Genomic DNA, 27,822 nt, shown 5'->3' on the forward strand with positions numbered 1-27,822 from the left:
GGTGCTTCCAGGTCAGGGAGGCAGATGCTTTGCCACCCCCTTGGATTAAATCATGAAAAGGCTAACTAAGGCTTGGGCGAGGACCCAGCCTCAGGGCAGCTGAACGGATGGAGGGCTGTTCCTAATGCTCCAGGAGTGTTTTGGGATTTAAGAGGTGCCTGTTCAGCAGTGAAGCATCTACTTCTCCCCTGCATCCCATGGGCAAAACCAAGGCCATTCACCTGGAACCCATCTGCTCTTCAAGGGAAGGGGCTTACAAGCTACATCCTCCAGTGAATGTGGTCCCCAGGAAATCATCCTGAAGTGAATAAAGCATCTGGTTGATAATTGGGATTTGCTCCAGTCGCTCTGTGCGTCGGCCTAGAAAGACCTCAGGTGGGACCACCCTTGGTCTCCATACATCTGCTTGCTGTTTTCCCCATGGGCAATTTCTAGAAAGCAGCCTCCAAGCTCCAGGCCATCATAGGAGTTGGAGCATCTGGTTGCCTCATTCCCTATATTAGATACTATTATTTTTCACCCACAGAAAGCACCTCGGGCATCTAAGTGGTGCCAGGCAGTTTAAATAAACAGAGAAGCCTTCAAACATAGTCTGGGGATTTCTGGTACACTAGGATCTTCACCCCTTACTCACTGTTCAACAGCATTTCTGTCCGAGATCTAAAAAGAACAACATGAAAGTATTAATAACAATAATTAAAAAAAAAAGAAAAACACTGAGAAGCAAGCTCGTCCCAAAACCAGGCTTAGATTAAACTAAACAAAATATGGTCTAGGACGATGAAATGAAGACATGTCTCCTCTTGGCAAAGCACAAATGGCGGGCTGCACGGTCAGAGAGGGCAGTGGGTGGCTCAGCATCACTTGAGGTTTTCGGAACAGGTTGGGTAAACATGCTGGGAACGGTCTTAGCCAGTGCTGATCCTGCCCCGGGGCTGAGGGATGGTCCAGATGGCTTCTCAAGATCTTCCCAAGTGCTGATTTCCATGGGAGAGCACTTGGAAGAGTGATGTTTGCCAGCACCTTTCACAGCCGTGCCCTGTGGGAAGCTCTCTCCAAAGGAAACAAAGCATAATTTAACGACCATTAATATTTTAGGGGGGTTGCTTAGTTAGAACTGACCCAAGAAATGTCCTTTTACCTTTCTCCTGGCTGAGACACTGTGACTATAGCCCTCAGCTTCATCCTTAACCCCAACGACACCGAGCTGTGTGGTGCGGTCAACATGCCGGAGGGAAGGGAGGCCATCCAGAGGGACCTGGGCAGGCTGGGGAGGTGAGCCTGTGCGAACCTCATGACGTTCAACAAGGCCAAGATCAAGGTCCTGCACATGGGTCAGGGCAATCCCAAGCACAGAGACAGGCTGGGCGATGAGTGGATCAAGAGCAGCCCTGGGGAGAAGGACTTGGGGGTGTTGGTGGGTGAAAAACTGAACATGACCCAGCAATGTGCTCTGGCAGCCCAGAAAGCCAATGGCATCCTGGGCTGCATCAGGACCAGTGTGGCCAGCAGGTCGAGGGAGGGGATTCTCCCTCTCTACTCCACTCTGGTGAGACCCCCACCTGCAGGGCTGCGTCCAGCTCTGGGGCCCCCAGCACAGGAATGACATGGACCTGCTCGAGTGGGTCCAGAGGAGGCCACGAAGATGCTCATGGGGCTGGAGCAGCTCCCTGTGAGGACAGGCTGAGAGAGTTGGGGGTGTTCAGCCTGGAGAAGGCTCCGGGGAGACCTTAGAGCGGCCTTCAGTGCTGAAAGGGGCTGCAGGAGAGGTGGGGAGGGACTCTTGATCAGGGACGGAAGTGATAGGACGAGGGGGAACCGTTTCAAACTGAAAGAGGGGAGATTTAGGTTAGATATTACAAAGAAATTCTTCCCTGTCAGGGTGGTGAGGCCCTGGCACAGGCTGCCCAGAGAAGCTGTGGCTGCCCCCTCCCTGGCAGTGTTCAAGGCCAGGTTGGATGGAGCTTGGAGGAACCTGGTCTGGTGGGAGGTGTCCCTGCCCATGGCAGAGGGGTTGGAACTGGGTGATCTTTGAGGCCCAAACAATTCTATATTCTATGAAAACCCCTCTTCAGCCAAGAGGGACTTGCCTTCTCCACCTTGCACCGAACCAATAGGTGTGCACAACCAGGCTTTGTACCAACGGGCACAGGAGATGAGTTACGCCACTCAGCATTTCTGCAAATACCTAAGGGAAGCAGAGACATCTTTACCTATCCAGGGAGGAATGGATCTTCATATCAGTGATTGCCCAGCCAGGAAATCACTATTGATCCGAGCTCCCTTTCCGGTTAGCGGTATGGTACGATAATGGGTGGTAGCAGTCTGTGAGACAGGGATGTCGTGGTTTTTCTTGGCCTGGAGCCACTTGGTCATTTCAGCCCGAGGATCACTTCCAGGGATCTCCTTCACGATGAGGATTGTACTCTACAAGCAAATAATAATGCAAACAGCTCGTTTAAAATATTTATAACATTTTGCACAGCTTGCGTGGCACAAACCCAAGGCAGACGAGGGTGCTCGTAACTGCTGGCGCTGGATATGCGGCGGGACATGCTTACACGATCGATGTGGCTTGCATAATCCTGTTTTGTCCTTTTATAAGATGTTTGAGGGCTCAGGCAGGCTCTTAGCCTCACCCCCTGGGTTACACGTTGCTTGAAGGCGCTGCTTCCCCGGGCAGCATCAGGCCCCTTATCCCGCTGCTCAGCTGCTTTCTTGCTGAGCTGCTGCTGTTACGCCTAAGCCAATCTCTCAAGGTTGCACTTCGGTGACCAGTCACTGACCATCAGCGAGTGGTTTGTAGCCCCAAGGCTTCTGTTTTCAGCCCCTGCCCACGTTTTGCTAATCTTCCCACGCTCCAGCAGCCAAAGACACCTCATACCCAAGCTCCCTTTCACACGGCGCGAGCTCTCCCCGCGTGTTGATCACCAGTCTGACGCTTCAGCCTCCCAAATTTAGCAGAAGGGAAAGTCGCAAAGAGGCTTGTGGGCTCTCGCCAGCGACGGCAATGCCGTTTCTGCTGGGAGAGGGGGCAGCACGACCAGGTCACCAGGGCTTAAGATGCAGCAGGGACGGGGAACGATGAGCTTTTGGAAACTTTCCAGCCAACCCGTACGCTGCAGCCTGACCTAGACAGATTACTTTTTGCTAACCTCTGGTATTAGAGCTGGCATCTTCATATCACACAGATTAGGTGCTCTATAAAGATGTCGAGACAAGACTGGATTAGAGAGAGATGAAGGTCAAAGACTTAGGACCAGGTACCCCTGGTCCCTTGCACAGCTCCGGATCCAGGTCGCCTGTTTCACAGTTACCAGCTTTTGGATTTTGGAGAGAAAGGAGGAGCGATGTAAGGACCCGGAGAGTGTTTCGCGGGAGTGTTCTGCACGCAGTTAATTACTGCAGCAGCACCACCCGCTGTCAGATACACACCTTGGCGGCTTTTCTGCAGCTGCCTGCTCCAGCAGGTTTCTAAACGTGATTTTGCTCTTCCCATGCAGGACACCCAGTCTCCCCTCTCCATTGATTTCCCTGGCTGTGAACCGCTACCACAGTCCCACCTGGCACTGGAGAGAAAATGTCACATTTGGAGAAACATCTCCATCCTCCTTCTGATGCATCCAGAGTGACAAATAATCAATTCTATTTCACACAGTAAAGGCTTGGTGAGGCAAACCCTTGCCACAAAGTTAAATCCTTTTTTTTTTTTCTTTTCCTTAAATCAGAAAAAAAAAAGTATGTATTGATTTTATGATACCAACATTATTATTTTTTAATGTAAAACCTAATAGTAGTGTCAAGTTCCCAGGCTTCTGTTTGCCAAGCTTTGCCTGCAGAAACACTGCAGGAAAAACAAAGGCCATTAGGCTTTACCCATGAATACAGCAACCTGCTGGACAGAAATAAAGCTAAAGCAAAACACTGAAATTCGGTAGAAAGCAAAGCGAAGAAAGGGGGAGTAAACACCTGAATAGCACTGTGATGCCTGGCCATATTTTCAGGACTTGCTTGATCTCCTTATTAGCCCTAAATTCCTGACTTCTTTGGAAGAGCTGAGCCCTTGTAGGTGAATGTGCTATTTTTGGGACTGTAACTGCAGAAGCAACTGTGTTGTGATATATGGGACGATGTGCAGAGCTTTAACTGGTGCAGTACGCGGAGATGGTCTTCCTCCGAAATTTGTGCTTGAAGCAAACACCAGGAGCTGGTTTGAGTATACTTCATTTCCATATGATTGCTTTCCCAGAAAGGTCTTTAAATTTTGCTGGGTGACTGCATCACCCTCTCCTACAAAGAGGGAAGACGAGTCACCATGAATTGTTCCAGCCCATTCCCTCTCTCAGCGACAACTGCATCACTACAGTTGCAGAATCCCAGCATTTTCCTCAAATGGCACAAAACCCACCTGTTTTCTCTTCCCACCCTCACAAGAGGAGCGGGTGCTGGAGGAGCTTTGGGTGTTTTGCTCGACTATCACCTGAGTTTTGATTCGCAGTTGCCATACGAGTTTTACAAGTTGGAAGCAGTAAAGTCCAAAAAAGTTACCCAGCTTTCTGCCCGTGGCAAAAGGTGGGGAAATCCTTGATGAGCTGAAGACCTTCGTCTTGGCAGGACCACATGGATTCCTGAGCTGTTGACTTGCTGCAAGCTCTCAAGTGGAGGCTAGAGATCACACCTTAGAGATTGGGAGAGGAAAAAAAACTCAAGGGCTATGAAGTGCTAAGATGTTTAAGAACTGCTTTGGAAAAAAAACACATTCTTCCTACGGGAGGAACAAGAAGCAGGAGAGAAGCAAGGAAAGGGTTAGTCACCTTCCTGGGAAAGATCCTGTTTTCCATATAGCTGAGGTGGTCTTGGGCTGTAAGCACGTGACGCTTAAAGCATCCTTGCAAAATCGCAGTGCTGGAAAGAGCGCGCTGCGACTGCTGGGAGATGGACAGGCAAGCGGCAGCCTGTGGGCTTGCCCAAGCAGGGTGTCCCGCACAGGAGGCGCGGTCTGGTGGAACAGAGCTTCGGTCCCCCGTCCCCTGCTGCCCGCACCTACAGGGCCGAGAGCTTAGGGTGTATTAATGCTGTTTGGACATAAGGCTGTGCTCTTACATTTCTACGCCAACAAGAATGGAACGCAGCACGAATCCCTGCGCTTTGGGATTTCCCTATTTCCTGATGCTAAAAAGTAAAGGAAAAGAAAGGAAATGCCGTAAAGCTGCGGTCATGAGCTCAGCACGATCAGAAGTCAGAGAGAACAGATATGAGAGGAGAAATCTGCAGAAGCATACGTGCCATGCCTTCTCCATTTAAGCGCAATGTTTGCTTTGGCTTCCACCTCTCTGCTCCTCCATCGCAGCTTTTCCCTCTCAATGTCCATTTTCCCCCCATCCAAGCAGAACTTGGCTTACTGATATGGAAAGCTGTGGGTTCGCTCCCCTGTACAGAAAGCCACAAGCAATGCCCAACCCCACCTGACACAGACAGACAGCAAGATCACGGAAGGAGCGCAGCTCACACAGGATCACACTTGTATTTATTGTCAGCTACGGTGTTATTCTGGGTAAGCTATCAAGCACGGGCATACAGACAGGGACTTCGTCATCCGTTTGTCTTTCTTGAGGAACACAAAAGTGGAAGACTTTAGGTCTGCCCACCTTTTTTTTTTCCAGCAGTTAAAAGTCCTGCAGACTTCACTGCGTTTTCTCCTCCTTGCCACTAATTCACAGAGTTGGATCTCGAGTCACACAAAGGTTTTTTTTCAATAAATAGGGAGTAAAACCACCCTGGACATTCAAGGCGAGCAGCACATCCAACCCACTGACCCGCAGAAAGAGAAAGGCGATCTTACCAACCTAAGTCCTCATTTAAAGAAAGCTTCAGAGTTCACAGATCCTTTGGTGAGAAGAAGAAAGGAGCAGCTACTCATGATGCAAGACACGAATATGTATGATTTAGTCTAGAGCTGCCCAGGGGTTACGGCTGGAGCTGGCTGACGTTATAAGCAACTCATATAATTGCCAGTTTTTTGCATCCTTGAAAAATCCTGTCATCCTCTATGCTGCGTAAACCGTCACTGCAGTCCTTTGAGGAAAAGGTTCATTTTCAAGCTCGCTCTGCAAACGCGTTAACAGGTACAGGTGAGAGACCTGTCTCCTCTCACACACAGACCAGTTACCCAATCAACCAACACCTCAAAATACCCACAAACTGCATTACTCTGAGCACCGGCACTCCTACCTCCTTAGCTCAAACAGCTGTTTCTCCAGAACACCGCAGCATTCAGAAAAAGGAAAAGCAGGCATTATTTATCTCCTGAACAGTTGAAAAACACCTGCCTGAAATGCAGTTTTGGACAAAAGCAGGACAGAGATGAGGTTCACATATTAAACACCCAGTCAAGTATCGTGTGTCCTTGTAGGAGCTGCCTGATCATCTCCAGAAGGACTTCAAAGTCCCTCGTACAGCCATGACCAGAAGTCGGTGGCAGCGTGTGAGCCATGCTGTGCAGGAATGACTTTGTCCTCCCATGGTCACACAGCACCAGGCTTGCCCGTGACTGGTCCCGCAACATGAATCCAGCCAGAATATTCATGTTTTAAGATAAGCTCTTCCAAGAAGGTCTGGGTGTACAGGATTCAGGAGAAACCAGTGCTGGAGTCTTGCACAGCAGAAGCCTCTGTTCACAGAGCAGATACAAGGACCAGTCTGTATTTCCGTTGCCTTGTAGTCTCCGTCATACCCTGGGGGAATGTGCTGCCCGTCAGTGCCTCCCTGCTGATGGGTTTAGTCCAGCACTAACCTCAAAGCCTTCACATTTTTCAAAGTGCATGGGGGGGGTTTCAAAGGAGAGGGCAGGCCCTGAGGACACGAGAAAAATAATGAAGTTTCACATAAGCCGAATTGTTCAGATGAGAAAGGCTCTTGGATTGCTCTTTAACTGCTATGCAGCTAGAATAAAATCTTCAGCATTACAGGACATGAGGGAAGCCCTTTATTAGAAGTCTTGCCTATATGACACACCAAATAAATTCCCAAGCCCAGACGCTACTCTCAAACCCACCCATGAAAAACCCACCTCTTCCACAGCTCAGCCCAGCAGAAAGCCAAATCTCCTGGCTGACAGATCCAGAATGTCACAAAAGCTCAATTCTTTCCTCTGGCACAGGGAGGGGAGTTCAAACTCGGGCACTGACCGCCACCAAGCAGCAGCTGGAGTCTGGCCAGTGGGCGGTTCTGGAAGTGGTGGTGCAACAACCCACCACGGTGCCTGTCTCTCTTGAAGGGTCTCCTTCCGTACAGAAACGCAAACGTAAGGTTTGGGAATCCAAATGGCACCTGAAAAAACACAGGAGTTTTCAAAGCAGCAAATAAACCCTCCAGTTGCAGACAGGCTGGACACTCCCGTTGCTCAGCTGACAGCAAACGGACTGCTGATGGAACCAATCCCTATGCCTTTTTTAAGGACAAGTGTCTCATCACTTAAAGGCATGAATTCTCCAAAGGAGACAACTGTTACCACATAGTACTGCAGTTGCTGGTACAGAAAGGGCTTGTAAGCAACATGGAAAGTTCTCCACAATCACAAGCAGCCCTTGTTTATTGGGAAAAGGAACAGGGTCTTGTGCCCAGTCAGGAACACGTTATTGATGCCAGGTGCATCTGTAAGCAGCCCTCAGCTGTATGGATGCTCTTGCTCTTTTCCAATTTTTAGGAAATTTTAATTTATTTCTAAGATTCTGGAGCAGCTAACCCTGGAAACTGTTTTCATGAAGGACAAGAAAACCATCAGTAGCAGTCAGCATGGATTCACCAAAGGCAAGTCGTGCTTGACCAACTTCCATGATGAAATGACCAGCCTGGTAGACAACGGGACAGCAGCACCTATTATCTCCGCTGACTTCCATAAGGCTTTTAAACATTGTCTCCCATAAGATCCTCCTAAAGAAGCTGTTGAAGTATGGGCTGGATGAACAGACACTCAAGGTAGACCGAAAGCTGGCTGAACGGCCGGTCCCAGAGGGTGGTGATCAGTGGCACGAAGTCTAGTTGGAGGCCAGCAACTAGTGGTGGACTCCAGGGGTCTATACTGGGTCCAGTCCTGTTTAACATCTTCATTAATGATCCGGATGAGGGGGCAGAGCGTACCCTCAGCAAGTTTGCAGATGACACTAACCTGGGAGGAGTGGCTGACACTCCAGAGTGTCGTGCTGCCCCCCAGAGGGACCTCGACAGGCTGGAGAAATAGGCTGGCAGGAACATCACGAAGCTCAACGAGAAGTGCCAAGTCCTGCAGCTGGGCAGGACCAACCCCAGACACGACCGTGGGATTTAATTTAATTTAACACGGGATAAATCCTAGTCTTGCTCAGGGCCTCTTGCACCAAGTGCTGTAAGGACAGAAAGCACTCCCTCATCAGACTTTCGCTTGCGGAGCAAGAAAGATTTAAGAGGTTTAAGAACCTCTTTGAACCCTTCTGTATTTTTCCTTCTACCTTTATGAAAACGCTGTGGGGTTACGATGCATATTTTCACCTCCACAGAAGGGTAAAATCCCCAACACACTCAGACAAACCTACCACAGCAGCTTGATTTCAGATAAGCACCTCAAAAGGCAAGTGCTTACCCAGACTGCAGCGCACAAATTACATCTCCTCCTCCTCAGCTGAATTCCCTTCAGAACCCAAAGTTCAAGGCTAAGAGCACTTAGCATTTTCTGCTGTTAAAAGCAGCTGCACAAGGAATGTGGGTTTCGGTTGCATAGTTGCAAGTGTAGGGCAATAGGGTGTAATCCCAACTCTCCAAACGACCTTCTCTGCATGACCTTGGGCAAGACATTTTTTGCATCTGCCTCCCTCCCTCTTTTTATGGCTATTCAGACAGCAAGTTCTTTGGGGCAACAACTCTCAGCTTTCGTAGAGTATTAGCAAAGCAAGCTTAGATTTTGCCAATAGTCATGTTAAAAATCCGCCCTGCAAGTTCCATCTCATCAGATTTCTTTAGTCTGACACCCAGTAGGCAACTGACAGCTGAAATTCAACATAGGTTAAGCGCAGAACACTGCCCGTAAGAAAATAAAATCATAACCCATGAACGTAACGATGGGCTCTGAAATAGCTGTTGCCACTCAGGAATGAAGGGTTGGGGTCACAGCAACTACAAAAGCATCACATCAGTATCTCCCTGCTGTTAAACCAGCAGCCAGTGTTACGAACGAGGAGAACGAGGCAGCAAATGGTTATGCCATTATGCAAATCTTTGTTCTTAAGACTTCAGGGTTGATAATGGTCTAGAGACACCTTGTTCAGCTCCGGGCTGACACGTCCTACACGTCCCTGTCAGCTTGCTGTTAGCTCCAGGACACTGCCAAATCTCTCTTAAGTAGGCATCTAATCTAGATTCCCAGAAGTAATGAACAGTTCATACTTAGCCCGAGAGGAGATTCAGTTATTCAGCACATTAGAGAATCGGAGTATTTACATGGGTACTTAAAACATGGAATTAAAGCTTAACTGTAGGAAATCAGGCCTGAAAAATACCAAATGCTTCATCTGAAGTGGTATAACCCAATACTGCACTGCCAATAAAGCCAATGTATCTTAACAGGCCACAATCATCTTAATTCTCTGTAAAATCATAGCCTTTTAAGGCACCACACAAAAAAAGAAACAAAAATATTATCGCTTCAGACCACAGTGACAAGTACGTACCTTACAGAAAAAGGTGGGTGCAATTTTGGGTATGCAAAGACAAACAAGTAGAACTTTGTAGCTGCAACAAAGAACTCCAGATTTAAGTGCTGCTGAGCCTTTTGAGAGGGCACTGATGAATCACAGGTGAAAAAAATGGATGTGTAAGGAGGAAGAGCTGGAGGTGTTAAATGAAAAGTAATTTGAGAAACTACTAGAAATAGAAATAAGTCAGTAACAAGATTCCAGAGGAGGCGGGAAGCAGAGAAGTAAAATCAGAACCAGATTTTTAAAGGCGTGCAAGACCCAGCCATACCTGCGAAAGTCCGAGCCAACACATCAACACAGGCCGAGTGGAAGAACGTGCATTTGCCAAAAAATACTTCCTACTAACTCTGTGCCAAGCGAGGTCTAAGGACCTCAGTCAGCACTTCTGATCCTTTTCAGGTTTCCACACCTGCCTGTGTGTTGGCATCTACGGTGGCAGCACCTGAAGGGCAACTGCTTACAAACCAGGTGCCAGCGTCGTGTATTTGCACAGCGCCCACCAAAGCGAGTACCCACAAAGAGGTGAAAGCAAAGCAATGCAGGTCTGCTAACATGTGTCTTCGTCACCTCACAGTGCAGAAAAACACTTCATTTATAGCACAAACCTCCTACAGAAAACACTAAATGACCAAGTCCTATCCCCGACGTTTCCAGGGGTAACCGTTATCTGTAAGTCTCCAACCACAAGAAGGATTTTTAGAACTAAATGGTTCAAAACTTGCCAGTAAAGCAACTCTCAGCAAATGGAAGACCTCCAACTCACCAAACTGGAAGCTCAGATGCTGGTATTACAGAGAAAACAGCAGAACAGCTGGTTAGAAGACACAAAAAATAGTCTGTATACCTCATGAAATGCTGACAGCTAGTCACTCAGAACAGGTATCTGCTGAAATAAGAGCCATAAATAAATCATGTTGCTTAAAGCCAAGTCGTATTTCAAACGAAGTTCAGACCATACTACATCTGTTATCAGTGCTTAACTTTCTACAGCACACCACTCAAATTATTTGACTCTTATAAGCACATCTGTTAATTCGTATTAAGCCAAATGCTTTGTTTTACTACATAGAATCAAAGGCCTTAAAGTGTTGCTCAAGGTCAAACAGAAAACTAACAGCAGAGCCAATAACAGAATTTAGATTCTGTTATTGCCCCAAGTCCTGTGGTTTTAGTATTAGTCAGGCCGGTTCTTCACCTCTGCTGCAATGAGGTTTTCTAATGGTGGATGACAACTACTGCCAGCAGCAGCACACGTGGCGTAGAAGCGCCTGACTCCGTGGGAGGCCTTGTGCAACAGCAGAGGACAGTAAGGAAGCCAACACACGGGAGGTAAAATACAAGTTTTTTTAAAAATTGTTTTCTGTTTTACAAGCAAATGTTTGTACAGAGGTTGGTGGAGCACAAGCAGACAAAATAAGCGAAACGCAAGACCAAGGGTTGGTCATACAGAGCTGCAGCCAACACTTAATAAAAGGGCAATAACTGGAGATATTCACAGCGCTGATCAACTACGGGTCTATACCCCCCTCCCCCCAATTCGTGTGTACAACAGGAAAAAAAAGACATTCGGCATCAGCTTTCGAACAGCTAAAACGCCCTCAGAGCCGCTTCTGTTTTAACACCTGCACAGCGCTAGGTGCGATGGAGCACAACTGCCACCGCTGCAGAGCCACCTCTCGCCAACTCCTGGTCACGTACCGTTCCCCAAACAAAAAACCAAACATAAAATCAGGAGCAGAGTGCTATGTATTGTGTTACATCAGATTAAAAAAAAAAAAAAGGAGTTGTAGTGTTTAGTAGTTTAGTTTGTCAACTCTTCAGATTTTCATACGAGAATTTTCTTCCATCGCCTCCTGCTTTGAAAACTTCCACTGGTACTCCTCAAAAAAAAAAAAAAAAAAGCCTAACCCTGATGTTGACCTCAAATACAGGAATACACAGAGAGAGAGAGAGAGCGCAAATGCCAGGTTTGAATCAATTAAACAAAAAGTTAGTTACCTATGTGGGATGTTAGCAGAAGTGAGAATCTGACAGCTGGCCAGATACAAGGCTGTTTCCCTCCGTTCTACCTCTAGCAATTCAGCATCGACCTGTGATCAGTTAACCCTGGGTATTCCCAGCAGACTGCCTGACAGCACAGAGCTCCTGCTAACAGTCCGCTCTTTCTGATTCAAATGGCTAAGCATTTTAAATACCTTCCTCCTTCCATTTCCCTGGGTGAAACATACGTGTTTTCTTTGGATTTGGAAAAAAAAAAAAAAGACAGGCTCATTCTTTGTTACTTTAGTCTCCATTCCGCCATAGAAAGTATTGTCCTGGAGTCAGGAGAGAACAAGCTAGCTGTCAACTGTCCAACGACCCCAAATCACTCTGGCGTGCAGAGGCGGAGGACTTAGGAGAACAAGGCTGTAACTCTGCGAGATACCATCAGGGAACAGAAGTGTGATAGCACACAGTCCTCTTCCAAAGCTTCCCACTTAGTGTGGATGCAGCACAGGGACTCCATGACGAAGCACCAGAACAAGTAAAGCAGGAATATAGACAAAGCATCTCTTCAGCAGTGGGTTTTCAAAAGGACGAAGTCATCTGAAAGCTCAAGAACAGGATCCCCAGAGCAAGAAGCAGAATTGTGCAATTCAAAACCACACAGACGTGAATCTTACTTTCAAAGGGCTTTATATTACAAAAAAATTAAGTCACAACGAATGTGAAAAATCCATTCAATGAGGCTTGTTTCCAGTTTGCTAGGAAAGCTACTTTTCTCTTCTTTATTCCCAGCCTACCGCTGAAAATATGATTGCCAAAACAGTGACACCTTCAGCTAGATTTTTAAAAATCAAACTTGCTCTGCCAGATCCAGTACTCTGAACTTGTCCAGGTTGTAGAAACAAGCCTTCACGACTCTGCCTCCAAAGTATCTTCCATTTAGATCCACCACAGCTGCAATGAAACCAAGGACAGGTCAGCAAGCAGCAAGTCAATAAAATAAACATTTCTTTAGCTCAACAGTCTGATCAGTGAGACCGTTTAAGCTCTCTATGGAAGTTAACTCTGAGGTTCACAGGACACAATTTCGTATCCTACCTTTGATGGCAGATTCAACCCGTTCAAACTCTAAAAATATTCTCACAGCTTCATCATCAGGGGCACCAGGAATCTGAAACAAAAATAAACAACAACCGCCCCAAAACAGAAATAATTAGAACAGTAGCAAAAATACTGTTTTAAACTGTTATTCTTCACAATAGTAGAGAAGACAACACCACAAAAAGGTTTCAAAAGCACCCTACCCAGAGATTTTGGCCCAGTTTGTGTCATTAAAAGTTTGTATCCTACAGCTATGGAAAATCCAGAATCACAACTCGGCAAAGGACCCTGTGAGATCTTCCAACCTACGCCCCTTCACTGAGGCAGTAACACGCCAGTCACGAGGGACGAAGTGCCCAGTTTGCTTTCAGAGCAGAAAAGAGAGACAGATCATCTCTTACCTCAAAGATGACACATTTCCCAACCTTGCCATATTTCTCACATTCCTCCTTGGTTTCAACTTCTAGATCTTCATCCACCTCCCCAGCACCTACCATGTTCTGAAAGTTAAAAGGAATAAAGCCAACTCACTGGATGGAGTCTGCACAGAGGATTACGCAGATGAATCACGGATGCGCGCAACTGCGACCATGAACACTTTAAGCTTCTGTTTACCAGCCAAGAGCCACCGAGGGAGACAGTTCCCCAGTACCACGACAAGGTAACTGTATAATCTAAAGCAGTGTGATTTACAGGCACAACTTGCATCTCGGGAAGACACATATTTTCTCCACAACACAAAGCACCACATGGGTGGAGGCCAGAAACGTTTGAACTGTCCAGAGTCATGGTAACAGGAACACAGGTTTAAGTATTTCAACCAGGCACACACGCTGCAAACACCAAAACATGTTTTCTTACCCCCAACTTACCCTTAGTAAGACCACTTTAGTTGGGCATTTCAGTATCTCAGTCAAGGGGTTAGAATCCGCTTTCTTGCCCGTTTCTGCTATGAAGACAGAACAGTGAATCATGGAATAATTTAACATTAAAGCTCATTTAAACCTTATGCAGGGGGTTTTATCACAGTCTTACTGGTATCAAACAATGGAATAAAAGCCACAAAATGGAGTTTCATATTCGTGAAGAATTCAGAACTCGCAGCTATTTGGAAGGACAATAAGCAGAAAAATCACAGCTACAGAATGCAAATTAAGCTAGAACACTGACAACGTACTATTTCTTTGAGGGAAATAATTCACAAGTTCAGAATTGTACCAGATCCCTTAAGAACAAAAAAATCCGGTCTCCTGACTTCCAACACTTGGGCTCAGTCAGAGGTGCTGGTTCTAGCAAGCCTAGATGTTGTCTTTGATCAGACAACAGTGGGGAAAGGAGAGCAATATCTAAAGCACGTGACAGGGAGAAAGTCACCAAAATGTCTTTACTGAAAGAGTGGTCAAACATTGGAACAGGCTGCCCAGGGAGATGGTGGAGTCACCATCCCTGGAGGTGTTCAAAAAACATCTAGATGTGGCACTTCGGGACACGGTTTAGTGGGCATGGTGGTGTTGGGTTGACTGTTGGACTTGATGATCTTCAAGGTCTTTTCCAACCTTAAAGGATCCTAGGAGCAGAGCAGGATCGCCCCTTGAAGAGAAGAGGCTTCCAAACTCTAAAGGAGGACAACTGACGGGGGAAGGGGAGGACGAGCTACAGTTATTAAGAGAGGAACACTTTTAAAAAAGATAAATAAAAGATAAATTTCCACAAGAAGGAACAGGATTCATTCTTGCAACTCTACTTTCTGCAAGGACAGGTGGTGAACAAAAAAATCCGGGAGCTTCCACTGAGCCTGAACTACAATTTCTCCCTGACCACGTTTCACAAACTTATTGGTGTAGGACACAATTACCTTTCTCTGTAGAATCGCCAACAATGATCTTGCCACCCCTCTTGCTTGTTTTCTCTACGGACAGTGCTGTGCTCAGCCCCTGTTCATGCTTTCCCAGCCCCTGGCCCTCTCTGAAACCATACTTCTGCATGATTTTATGAGCTACTGTGCCCCTGCAAAGACAAAGAACATCAGTTAGTAAGAGTTTGTTACACAAAACCTTAACATCGCATTTCTCCTGAATACTCAAATACTCCAGCTCCTAAAATCTCATTACACAGACTGAAAACGTAAGAGCTTCTACTCGACTTTACAACCTGGCAATTTCACAGCACCCTGTGAAGATGAAAAGCGCTACCCTTGATTTACAGGTAGAAGAGTTGTCAGAGAAGTTGACTAAATAAAACTGCTCACACTTTTACAAATACAACCCAGTGCAAGTGAGCATCGTACGCTCTATACAACGGCTTGGGTCGGAAGAGACTTTTAAAGACCAGCTAGTCCAACCCCTCTGCCATGGGCAGGGCCATCTTTCACTAGATCAGGCTGCTGACAGTAAATCGCAAATCGGATTAGACGAAGGTCTATTTAGTCCAGTTTCTTATCTTTGTCAGTGGTTGGTAGCAGAAGCTTGAGAGAAAAGGCAGATGTGGAACAATCTATTTCTCACATTAGATCAGATTCCACTATCTCTTACTTCCAATTTGGCGTAAGCTCCAGAGTACATGGCTTTGCTAGCCCTTCCTGTAACAAATCTCTTTATTAATTTAAGCATCTCATCTTTCTGAATTTTCAAGATTGTATTGAGGCAATAAAGTCCAAGCTATTTAAAGGTACTTTTGTTTTTTATAAGTACCTTACAAAAAGCACCTCCACTGACAGATTTTGAAATTCCCACTAAATGAGTATTTAGAATCCAAATACACCTCCACGTGTTGAAATTTCTTTAAAGACCATAGCTAGATAGGTCAAGACACAAAAACCACGCCCTGGTATACTAGCTTAAACCACAGTAAATATTCTATGCTCAGTTAGCCCTACTTTACCAAAGGGCACATAAGATTACACAGAAAAATGCAGAAGCAGTGACTCCAGGATTATTTTCTAACCATACTATATGAAACACACAAAGACACATTAAAAAAAGCCAAAAAGTCTGACTATGTAATGCTGAAAGGTTAAAACACTAAGTCATAGAATAAACAGTAGCCAATTGTGTAGTCAAAGTAAGGCAGGTTAGGTCATATTTTTATCACTTCCTTCAACGAAGTGAAGGTCCCAGGGTATCCGTAACTGGAGGCGGTAACAACGCATGAACTGGTCCAATAGCACTGACTTTGGTTGTCCTTTTTCTGGACAACGTGTGAAAAAAAAAAAAAAAGCATCTCTATAAAAAGAAAACTGCATTAAAAATCGTCTCCAAAATGGAAATGCAGTGTAATAATGTAATACAGAACACTTTTACATCTGTGTTTGTCCTGGATACAGTTTTGACTACACTGAGGCTGCATTTCTGCAACGCCTGGTGCAGTTAATAGGAGGACCATAGCTAACCACGACACCTTTCAAATGAGGTCTCTAACCTGCTTTTAGCTACGAATTCGACTTCACTTTGTGGCCACAGTAGTAACACAAGCACTACACATACGGCTAATCCAAGGCAGAAAAATAAACGGACACATTTGCAGCCACAGCTGCCACGTTCAGGCAAACACGCTTTGAATTTTTGAACAAACAAACAAAGCGGAGCTGGAATTATTTGCCCACTGGTATGTAGCAAATCTAAGACAAAGCTCGAAAAGAAACGTAGAGGAACTAACACGCCATCTGTGTTTTCCTGTATGCTACATTAGCTTGGCTTGTACAAGCCATAAACACTTTATACTGGAGCGTGGCTTCAGAACTCACTTAGAAGTGCAGCCCTGAATGCAACCACCTCAAATGCACTTCTCTCGATCGAGTAAATCCACTGCTTTTCCTGCACCCTGCCAGTTAGGGCGATATGCACTCAGACTAACCACACACACATGCAATGGGTTGGGCTCTTCTCTACCGACAAACTATTTTAACTTCTGGTTTCCACCACCTTCTAATGCCTTTTTCCACAAAATGTGTGTAAGTCAATCATTTACCCCATGTTAGCAAGGAAAGAGTTGCTGGGTCCCGTCGGGGAGCGAGGTCTCTCTGGCTCGTCATACACTGGAGGAGGAATAGCTGCTTTGGAGGATGGTGCCCGAGGTCTTGACTCCTCTTCGAATGGAAATGATGCTACAGCTGAAGAAAAGAGACATTTGCTTCTTTACTAAAATACTTTGTATGAACTGCCTACTTGCTATGAACACTGGAGAACTATGCTTTCAATCAAACTCATTTACAGACAGCTCTTCACCTGTGAGTTGTATATTTTTCTGCTTTAACACTAACAAACTATGAAAAAAACCCCAGTCTTCCACATAAATCCAGATCAGAAGACTGTTTCCTTAGCACATGCAGCTTTAACATCCCCTCACCCCTCTCTCTCTCTCTCTCTCTCAGAAAAAAGATTTGACTTCGAGTTATTCTGGATTTTCCTATTGGATATAGAGCGAGTTTGTATCCACAAGTCTATAATGCATTTATTAACCTCTTACTTATTAAACAGAGAAAAGAAACATTAAGAGGCCACCTGCACTACAATGACTTTATCCAGACAGAGAGCAAGCAAACTTAAAAGCCCCATTCATCAGGAACAGAATTTTGACAAAAATGCATCAACACACACAGCTTGGGGCTGGAGGGCTGTGAAGAAAAGCGCACTGTATGTTTACAGAAAAGAGAAATCAGTCTACCAAACAGAATTAATGCAACCCAGAGCAAAGTATACAATCTTAAGAGATCTCACTGGCAGTTTCTGAACAGCAACTTCTCCTGGGAGATGGAGATGCATGTCAGTCTCTGTATCTATCTACAGATATCTCAGTCATACTGACCAGATTATTAAACTACTTTCCACTGACAAGTCAAATGGCAAAATGTAAGAGAAAGCCTACAGATCACTAAAGGAAATACACAGAACACACTTTGGAATGAAAGGAAATACACAGAACACACTTTGGAATGGACTTAGGGCCTTTTAGACTGACTTTATTTCAGATCATTTTCTTGTGAACTAGTACCTGTGTCTTCCCAAATAAAATGTCAGAAGTGAAGTCTGGGGAAGCTGTATGAGGAAAAAAATAATCCCTATTGAAGCAGCAGATGGACTGGACTATGGGACTTCTGCTACAGCAGTATTTTCTCAGGTTTTTCCAGACCAGCTTTGAGCATCAAGTAACAAGCCGTACAAAGGTTTCCTTGTGAGATCATGTCACATTTTGAAAGCTCTCCCTCTCAGGGTATTTCTACCTTTTCCAGCCTGTATTTACTTTTCCTTGACACCGCTCCATTGCTCTTAATTATTTACTTAAAACAATCTCTTTCTGTTTTTAATGTTTACACACTTCAAATACTTTCACTATTATATCATTCGCTCGCTCCGCCAAGCTTCATTTTTTAAATCTGTATCTTCTCATAAATAAAAACAGGACTACCAAAGGAAAGTTTGTGTGTCTAGGATTCTTTTTTCTTATTACTTTTCAATGACATACACAACTTGTTGGTCATTATTTTAGTTTTAAAGCGTAAGACAATTAGACACGCAAAAAACCTGAACAGTTTTGTTCTCACAGCAAGACCGTGCCATCTGGTGGACAACTGCAATCTCCAAGCCATCTTCATGGAGGGAAACCTTAGTGCACACATCTCTCTAGGAAATACTGTATTTCTCAAAACCTTACAGAACTCTGTCTGTGGTGCATAACCCCTTCAGGAAAGATATTCATGAAGTACCTCCTAAAGCAAAGGGAAAGATTCCCTCTCCATGCTGGGGAGGTTTCTAGAGTACCCAGAAAAACCTCTCCGCAACATTTCTCCTTCCACATCAGTTGTAACAGACCAACTTGCCAAACCACTTCTCGAGCAATAAAAGAAGGAATCCTTTAGACCAGAGATGGGAAGCACAGCAGTATCACAGCTTCCCCCCACCAACAAAGAACTAGTGCAAGTTCTGCCACAAAGAATCCCACGGGAAGAGCAGCAGGATGACTTAACTAAACAGAAGGTTGAGTGAGAAACAAACTCACTGCTAGATTTTTGGAGGACTTCGGTGTACTTACGTTCTTTGTCCTTCTCCACCAGAGAAGTGGGTGGCGCAATGGCAGCTCCTCCCATACCTACGAGCAAAATGGAAGACGCATGATTAGGTTCTGCTGCTCGGAATAGCTGCAGCTGAACCCTAACACAGCTGCTGGCCCCTTCCCAGCCACCTCCTAAACACACAACAGAAAAGGTGCGAGAGAGCAGCCTGAGAAGGTGCAATAGTGGGAACAGATTCAGCAGAAATAACGAAAGGCACATCAAGGGAGACAGCACCAAACCGCAGTGATGTACGACCTTCGGGGTCTTCCATAAATGCGTCTCCTAGGATTTGACAACTGACTGCAGTGAAACAAACCTTCAGTTCTAACACTGCTCAGTCAAACCAAATGAAAAAGATACGCTGTTCAAGATTAACTACGCTTGCAAAATAGTAAAGTACAAAACCCCTTCTGTATTTTAACGAGCAATATTCTAATGTAGTCCCAAACTTCCAAGGCAGAGCAAAGAATTTAAATGCCCTGTCAGAAATTTTCTTTTTTAAAATAACAGACCCAAATTATTTACTGTAACTTTGCTACTGAAATAGAATAAAAGTTTAATTTTCTTTATGCAAAGTAATCTCTCACCACCCAGATCCACATTTTCTAAGTAGTTTTAACTGCATTCAACCAACAAATGCAGAAATGGTAAGCTTTAATAGTGAAAACTCAGTAGTGATTCTCATAGCCTGATTTTATCTCATGCCTCACCCCCTTCCTGGAACCTACACCAGGCAGAAACTTAAAACAGGTACCTAGAAACTAATGAGGTCTTTCCAGAAATAATTTAGCTGCCATCTGCCTCCACAGAAAGAACAGTTTTCTGTAGTACAACAGTTATGCCGTAATAAAATGCTAGGTTTATTCCAAAGGCTCAGAAATAGCAGTATACTTCTCAGCTGAGAACAGAGAAACACAGAATCCACGAAGCAGGAACAGGATTGTGAATTCCCCCCCACCTTTTTCCTCCTCTTTTCCCATCAAAAACAAACAGCTCCCTTACTTCTTTTTCGTCTCTCCCTTTCATAATCTTCATCTTCATCAGAATCTGGATCTGGTCTTCTTGAAAACCCACTGGCTTCATGTCTGTCTTTACGTCTTCTAGGAGACACAGGATGTTAGGATAAGACACCATCAACGTTAACTCTTTGCTTTAATTTGTGCTACCACCCTGGCAGTGTGAATTGCACCGCTATGCTCCAATTGGCATTTCAGAATGACTTCCATGAAGGTGTAAGCAGACACCTTTCTGTTTCTCTGCCTTTACCTTCATGGGGTATTTTTTTGTGAAATATAAGATGGATCCAAAGCAAGATAATCTTGCACTCGCCAATCAGACAAGAAGAACGTACGGAAATGAGGAAGCATCTGAATAAACCTAGTCCAAATCGAGTGCAGTGACTGAATGGCTACAATGGAAGGGGTGTTGGATGGCACCGACAGCAAGGTAACACAGACGCGCATTTTGAACAGAATCCCTTTTAAATTCCTCACCACAGGCTACGCAGAGTATTGTGATTTACTCACTCAATTAAAAAAACCCAAAAAATCATCACGCTTAAACATCAGATTACCAAGATGCTAGCTGGCAATTAAAGTAAGATTCAGGCAAGTGTATTCAGACTTTTAAAATGAGGTGAGAAATGCTTCAAGAATTGTTCGCCCTTCGACTGTTACTTATTGTGATCATGAAATTACTCATTTTAACACTTCAGAAAATGGAAAAGTATTTTTCCCAAAAAGTTAAGAGCCCAGCTTGGGGCACTAACCGGATCTCATTCCCAGCACAGCCATCAAAACTGTGCTACAGGATGCTAAAATCAGCACTACTACAGAACCAGGCAAAACTTCTGAATCTCCACACTAGGAATTTAAAGCAAATGCACGCTCTGTTCAAACACTCGGGTTATCACAAAGCATACCTCTGTCGCAGGTTGGGCTGAGATTGTTTCCTCAGTTTTAAATCAGAACGTGTTCTGTATTTTGCACTGCCTCTCTCTAATTTTACACATAAAGACTGCCCTCCTGGCTCATGTACAAGCACGACTAAACAGCAATCAACACTGAAGCTGTGGAAATGACAGCCCAGATTTCAGAGATCTTGCATGCTAGCTGAACTACAACAGAGCCTCAGGCATTCCTCCTCCAACAGAGCAATGAAGATGTAATCAAGAGAAGACAGAGAAATTCAGATTACTAGAAATATTCATTTCCACAATTTAAAACAGGGCAACAGGCTACACCTCCTGTAATTCCATAGACTTTAGATGGTTCATAACATGATGAAACTGGCTCATTAATTTCAAGTAAAATAAGCAAATATAATCTTACTGCCTGGCTGGCAGATGTTTTACCACCTATTTCAATAGGACTTGGAATCTGCATTCAACTTCTTTAATATGATTAGAGAGATTTCTTATTCCAGAGAAAGGGCATTAACGTAATTAAAAATAAGTAGTATTTTCTTTTGCGTAAGGACAAAGGAGTAATAAACACACAATTACTTAAACTGAATGCAGAATAAGAAAGTAAGAGAGAGAAAGTAAGAGAGAGAGAGAGAAAGTAAGAGAGAGAGAGAGAAAGTAAGAGAGAGAGAGAGAAAGTAAGAGAGAGAGAGAGAAAGTAAGAGAGAGAGAGAGAAAGTAAGAGAGAGAGAGAGAAAGTAAGAGAGAGAGAGAGAAAGTAAGAGAGAGAGAGAGAAAGTAAGAGAGAGAGAGAGAAAGTAAGAGAGAGAGAGAGAAAGTAAGAGAGAGAGAGAGAAAGTAAGAGAGAGAGAGAAAGTAAGAGAGAGAGAGAAAGTAAGAGAGAGTAAGAGAAAGCAATTATGCCTCTCAAAGGCTGTGCTAGCTACATCTCTAAAGCTGAAACACATTCATGTATCACTCTGGAGTATTTAAAAGCAGGAAGGATGGTGTATCCCTGAGTGCTGAAAGGCACTTCTGTCATCACTGACAACAAATGCTCCAAAATACCTGCAAGGCCAAAGTCTGATAATGAGGCATGAAGCACCCAAACACTGCTGTTACTATTCAAGTGAAGTAAATGGGGAAAAACTTGACACACGTCTTTCAGCCAAAGAGGCTGTAAACACGATACATTTTTGCACTATTAAGTGATTTTAGTGAGAGCATCGAAACATATTAATTAAACCATTGTGCTTGTTTCTACAAGCACACAGCGTGCTTCACAAAACCTTAAAGAATTTCCCTGAAACATTTAGAGGGGTAAAACTAACCAAATCGATTTTTCTGTTCTTTATCTATCTGTCAATATGTCGTGAGTTTAAACAAAAGCCTTACTTTTCTCTTTCTTCAATCTCCTTTTGCCTCTCCAGCTCACGCTGCCTCTGCCGTTCCTCTCTTTGACGTTTGACCACTTTTTCGTAGTCATTTGGGAACATGGGATCATACTCGTCCGCCAAAGGAATCAACACATCTCCCGCAGAAAAACCACTAGGTACTGGATCCTTACAAAAGACAAAAGGAGTTTTTCAGCTGAGATCTGAAAGAAATCTTCACTTTACTTAAAACTAACATTTCACCCAGTCTCTTGCTATCCCAAATTTTTCCATGAAGAAAGAATCACCCCCACCCACTCCCCCTGCCAAATACAAAGCAGCAGCAAATCAGCACGGACAAGACTTTTTCAAAACCCATTAATTAACTATCAGAAGTATTATGACATCTTGCTGTTGCAAACATCTGCAAGGGGTCCTCCCACACAACCTCATCAGTCTTTGTCATCGTCTGCTATTAATATAACACTGACAGAGGTGCACACCCTGTTCTCTCACCTGAAAGAACTATTTCAGAACCATCACCTTTGAAAAAGTTCCAGGAAGAAAGTTTCTGTTGATTCCTCACCGTGCAAAATCCATTTTAAAAGGCAGGTGGCTTTTCTTGTTGATTGTTACACAGGTTCAGTTCCAACACTGGTGCAATTACAACTACATTATTTACCTGACCAAATTGCTGCCTGGCAAAGCACTCCGAAGCTGTCCAGGGGAAACATGCCAGGAATACTGTTATATTTTAACTGCACATTAACCTTAGTAACTCCATGTTGTATCACATGGAAGTCTGTATAAGGCCGAAACGTTCATTCACTAAAGAACCTCTGAGCAGAGGAAATCAATTTCAGAAAACAATCGCTTCTCTGGCCACTAGGGAAGTTGATGAAAAAGTAAAAATACAGACTGCAGTCAAAGAATTCTAATTCCAAAACATCTGTTAACAGCTGGACTTTTCAGCTGCCTTGGTCTCACCTTTAACCCAGCAGCTACGTGAGGTGGTGTGTCCACAATCTGCCTCTCATCAGAAGAGCTGCCTCGTTTCAGGTCAATCACTGGAGCAAGGACTGTTGTTTGTTTTGTTCTCTGACTCTGAAAAATCACCAAAACACAAAATGTCTAAAAAAAGGTACCAAAACAGTTTTCTAAAAAGCAGTTTGCTTTACAGACTTGCAGCTGGTGTCTCTTTTTTTTAAATAAAAGCATGAAAACCACTGTCTCAAATTCTTCACTGTGCAAAGCTCAATATATCACTTCAGTTTATCAACATGCAGTAATTCCCAACATTTCTAATGAACCTCGACGTGGATAACTAAGTTCATGTCACGTTTTAACGGTGGCCAAGGCCGCTCAGTTCTGAGACAGATGCTTGCCAGCTATGGTTCAAGAGCTGCTACGCAAATACAGACCTGATGCCATATTTCAGAGAACCCTTCAGTGAAACCCGTCCATACCTTCCTCTTTTTGAGTGAGTGAGATCAGACTTCGCTTGTGCACGCACGAGGACACACAGGGGTAGGTGAAAGGTCCTCGGTTTGGACCAGGACCAGAAATACACATTCAAAATTCACACGATCTCTTCAGATCAATTTGAACCGAGTGGGCTTTTTTTAAGAAGGGGCTCAAACTTCTTCTGAAGATGTACTGTTCCTCATATTTTGTCATCTGACAAGAGGTACTAATCTATTCTGAACTCCGAATTTTCTAATCCTATTCCACTCTTCTATCAGTCTCTGCATACACTGCGTATCAGTTACATAGACAAAGAATGCATCTAACATCGTAGCCATTTAGATGTCATTCATGCAGGTTGCTCCAATTATCACCTAAATCCTGTTCTCAATTTTAGCAGCATAAACCAAGAGTAATTCCAGTGAAAAAACGCTGTGCCTACTTAGGTATTCTTTATCTACGCTACTACTACTTTTTTAATCAAGTAATCTCACTCTAGAACCTACACACCACAAAGAACACACGTGTCCTGCCTGAACCAAAATACCAAAGCTGCTTAAAGAAAAAGAGCGAAATACTGCAGCAATAAAAGGAGAAAATGGCTCTGCCACAGGTTAAGCTCAAGGCATCAGCTTGCACTCCTTCTCCCTGCCATCTACACTGGAAACACTCGCTGCAAAAATCGCACTTCAGCACCACAAGCCTTTTAAATAGCAAGCATAAAATGATGCAACCACGTAAATAACAACTGATGCCAAACGCCAGGAATGACCAACAGCCAGTACTGCCAACTATCAATCACGGTGTCCTGGGTTACAGTGTAAAATGTGCCAAAAGAAAAAAATATATTCTATTACCATCTTCAGGAGCTGTTGAGACCAGGTGGGGCGGTGCTCCCTGCCTCCCCCCTCTGGACTATCTCCTGTCAATGGGCACAACAACGCCTTATCGCCTGACCCATCGGTAGCTCGCTCCTGGGCTATCTCCTGTTAATGGCCCATCAAGGAACTGCCTCACGACTCCCCATCCCATTGTGAGATGCTCCGCCCGGGGAGGGGGGGGGGGGGAAGGAGCCAAGCAGTCCATGCCAAATAAAAACGGAGATTTTGAACACCCTAGCGGCCTTTCTTCCACTGGATTCCCAGAGGAGCTTTTCCCCCCACCTGAGTTCCAGAGGACGAGAGCTACCTGCCGACCACTGGACCTTCGGAGGAAGACCAGACTCTTTTACCTGATTGCTGCTTCCACAGAACTACACCCATCACTTCAGGAGGACTGCAGCCAGCATCTTATCGGACTGCTACTGCCACCCTAACAGGGTGGCAGGTTGTATTCCTGACTCTGTCAGTGTAAACCAGTGGGTTGTTTGTTTTTTCCCTGCCTTGTGTTATATATATATATATTAGTAAAGAACTGTTATTCCTATTCCCCATATCTTTGCCTGAAGGCCCGTTAATTTCAAAATTATAATAGTTTGGAGGGAAGGGGGTTGCACTCTCCATTTCAAGGGAGGCTCCTGCCTTCCTCCACAGACACCTGTCTTTTTCAAACCAAGACACACGGTATGACCCTTCCTTACTTAAAAGAAAAGAAAAAGCTTAATCTCATTATCTTTAAAGTTAGATTTGAAGATCAGCTTTTGGCTCTGCTGAGGTTTGCAGCACACACATCAGTTCTTCGTTCCATTTTAATTTTGCCAGACTCCCTCTAACAGACTTCAAGAAACACGCATCTCGCCTTTCCCCCCCCCAGTTTTCCTAGGCTCCTCGCCGCAAACTCAGAGAAAATTCCCAGCAAAATTAACCCAAATCAGTATTCTAAGGTAACAAACTTTCCTCAATACTCTGAACACAAAAGAAGTTTGAATAATATAAAGCAAAAATACAATGAGACGATACCTTTGCTTGTGTGAGAGCTGCTTTCTTCACCTGCAACTGAGACTGCAGTAGTTTGAAATTTTTGGACCAGCCTTCTGTTTTAGAGTCGCTGGTCTCCACTCCCAAGTCATCGTAAAGTGACATTTTCTCTTCAATTTAAAACTAAAAGACAAAAGAAAAAATCCAGATGACATAATAACCTACATCCAGGGCTTATCTGCCACTAGTTTGCACACATCTGCACACCATACTTTTATATATACGTATCTTTTTCCCAATTCCAGAGAACATTTAAAGTAATAACATTTTTTCCAACTAGTGGCAGACACACATGACTACAGTAAGGCTGTATAAAAGTGACTGTTTGACAAGTAATGAATAACGTTCAAGTGTTAACAGGTGTTGAAAACTTCTTAAAATTACATTTTTAGCATTAGATATCAATGATTTCAGGCTTTGAAGGAGTTACGCTGTAGTCCACACTGGCATTTTGAGGTTCACAAAGATACTCAACATTATGTATCACACAAGCCTCAAGACCTCTGAATCAAACACAAATGAATTACGGTCTCTGCTGATCTTAAAATCTATCTAAAACATATCAATATTCCAATCATCTTCTTAAATTTCACTATCTTTTGTATCACTGTAAAGGAATATTTTTATTATGCTAAATATTCTTGCCAGAGTATTATCAAGTAACTATTTCTGCAACATTTAAAGGACTCTCAAATACACAGATCGTATATATGCATATCCACACAACACACACACACAGAGATATAAAATCAGCCAGGTAACACCACCACCACTGTGACATGAAATGTATCACTTTGTCTGATAGTGCACGTGACATGAATGGAAGAAGAGAAGATCTGAATATGAGAGCTCTATCATCTGTGGAACAACCTGTAAGCTCATTATTTAGTCTCCGATAGGTCTGGATTACAGTCCTTTCACCGCCAAATTTTAACTTCTTAATTTACTGTGGTATCAGTGGCCTGCAGTGAAAGCTTATAGACTCATCAGCAAGGTCTTGATCCCACTGATTTGACAGACACTTATATTTGAGGCAACCTGCCCAGCATACAGGAGATGACTGTTGCTACAGAGGCATGCATTTAAACCTGTGGAAAAAGTCTCAGGTACAGCAGACAGCAACTACATCACAACTCCAAAAGACGGCAAGCTCAGCACAAACTTTTAAACTACCAACGATTTAATCCTGCAGTGGAATATGAACAACCAGGGCTCTGCAGAACAGAGTTCGCCGCAAGAAAAATGGAGGAGGTTGCACTCGCTGGACGTTATTAAATATATGGGTACGGGGAGTGAAATATATAGGGGAACGTCATAATGCATATGGGAACAGGACGAGGAGAGGGCACTACAAGAACTCCCACCCGCTATTCTGGGGAACATATGATGCGCTTGGGGTACGTTACGCGAAGCCTACGGATACAGGGAAGGTGCTGCCCCCGTGGGAAAGGGACTTTCTGCCTCCACGCCTGGAGGGGAGGGGGGGGGCACCACAGCCCGGGGGGGCACCAGGGAGCAAAGCAGAGGGGCTGCACCCACACCCTGAGGGCTGTTATCTCTGTCCCCCATGCGGAGGGAAGAGGCCGAGGCCTGGGACGCAGGTAGGCCGCGCAGCGGGGGCTGAGGGGGCCCTGACCTCCCCCCCCCCCGCCTCCACACGGGCCTAGACCCCTCCGAGGGGAGCAGCCGCACAGCCGAGACCGCTGAGGGGGCAGAGCCGCCCGCCTCCCGCTCCACCCTGCCTCCCCACCCTCCCCCGGAGCCCGGGGCGGCCTCCCCGGGCAGGCGCGGCCGGCCGAGGCCCACCGCCCGCCACTCACCCGTCACGGCGCCGCCGCCATCAGCCGGCCGCGGAGCCAGCCGGGAAGCACCGCCCCGCGCGGCGGCCGCGCCTGCGCGTTGCCAACGGCCAATGGGCGCCGAGAGCGCTGCCGCGGCGCCGCCGTTGTACCGCCCCCTGGCGGCGGGCGGCGCGCGCTGCACTCCCTCACCGCCCCCCCCCCCCCCCCCCCTCCCCCCCCTCTCCGCGCCTTCCCTCTCCGCCCAGTGCACACCAGTATGGCACTGGGGGGGAGCCCCGCGCCCTGCCCCCGCCCATCGCCGGGAGCTGCGCGGTGGGGAACGGTGCTCCGGTCCCGAAGAGGAGGGAGCGAAGGAAGCGTTCGGGTTTCCTGACCTCCCCCTGCACTTGCAGCCCGAATGAAGGTGCCGGACCCACAGCTGAGCCCCCCCCCTAAACCTGCGGGGCCGGGCCCTGGCTGCCTACGCCTCACCCTTCCTACACCTCACCCTTCCAACACCA

General features: G+C 45.2%; 1 protein-coding gene across 1 annotated transcript; it reads right to left on the bottom strand.

The window, feature by feature from the left end:
* Positions 1–12,387: 12,387 nt before the first annotated feature.
* On the bottom strand, positions 12,388–27,379 carry RBM17 (RNA binding motif protein 17). The gene is made up of 12 exons (XM_086474976.1): positions 27,341–27,379; positions 25,503–25,643; positions 23,128–23,244; positions 22,163–22,329; positions 19,867–19,964; positions 18,843–18,899; positions 16,782–16,923; positions 14,671–14,822; positions 13,688–13,761; positions 13,217–13,315; positions 12,813–12,885; positions 12,388–12,668 (listed from the first exon to the last, which is right to left on the bottom strand). Exons 2-12 carry the CDS (start codon positions 25,623–25,625, stop codon positions 12,565–12,567), a joined length of 1,206 nt encoding a protein of 401 aa, XP_086331102.1. The 5' UTR covers positions 25,626–25,643; positions 27,341–27,379; the 3' UTR covers positions 12,388–12,564.
* Positions 27,380–27,822: the final 443 nt, after the last annotated feature.

This window comes from Leptosomus discolor, chromosome 1 (genome assembly GCF_034619465.1).
Source record: "Leptosomus discolor isolate bLepDis1 chromosome 1, bLepDis1.hap2, whole genome shotgun sequence".
In the NCBI taxonomy this organism is placed as follows: Eukaryota; Metazoa; Chordata; class Aves; order Leptosomiformes; family Leptosomidae; genus Leptosomus; species Leptosomus discolor.

Coding starts and splice junctions, on each gene's coding strand:
- RBM17 (XM_086474976.1), bottom strand. CDS start 25,625: ATGTCACTTTACGATGACTTGGGAGTGGAGACCAGCGACTCTAAAACA. Junction 19,965..22,162: donor GAGATTGAAGAAAGAGAAAA/GTAAGGCTTTTG, acceptor TGTGTCTCCTAG/AAGACGTAAAGACAGACATG. Junction 13,762..14,670: donor TGGCGATTCTACAGAGAAAG/GTAATTGTGTCC, acceptor TCTTCATAGCAG/AAACGGGCAAGAAAGCGGAT.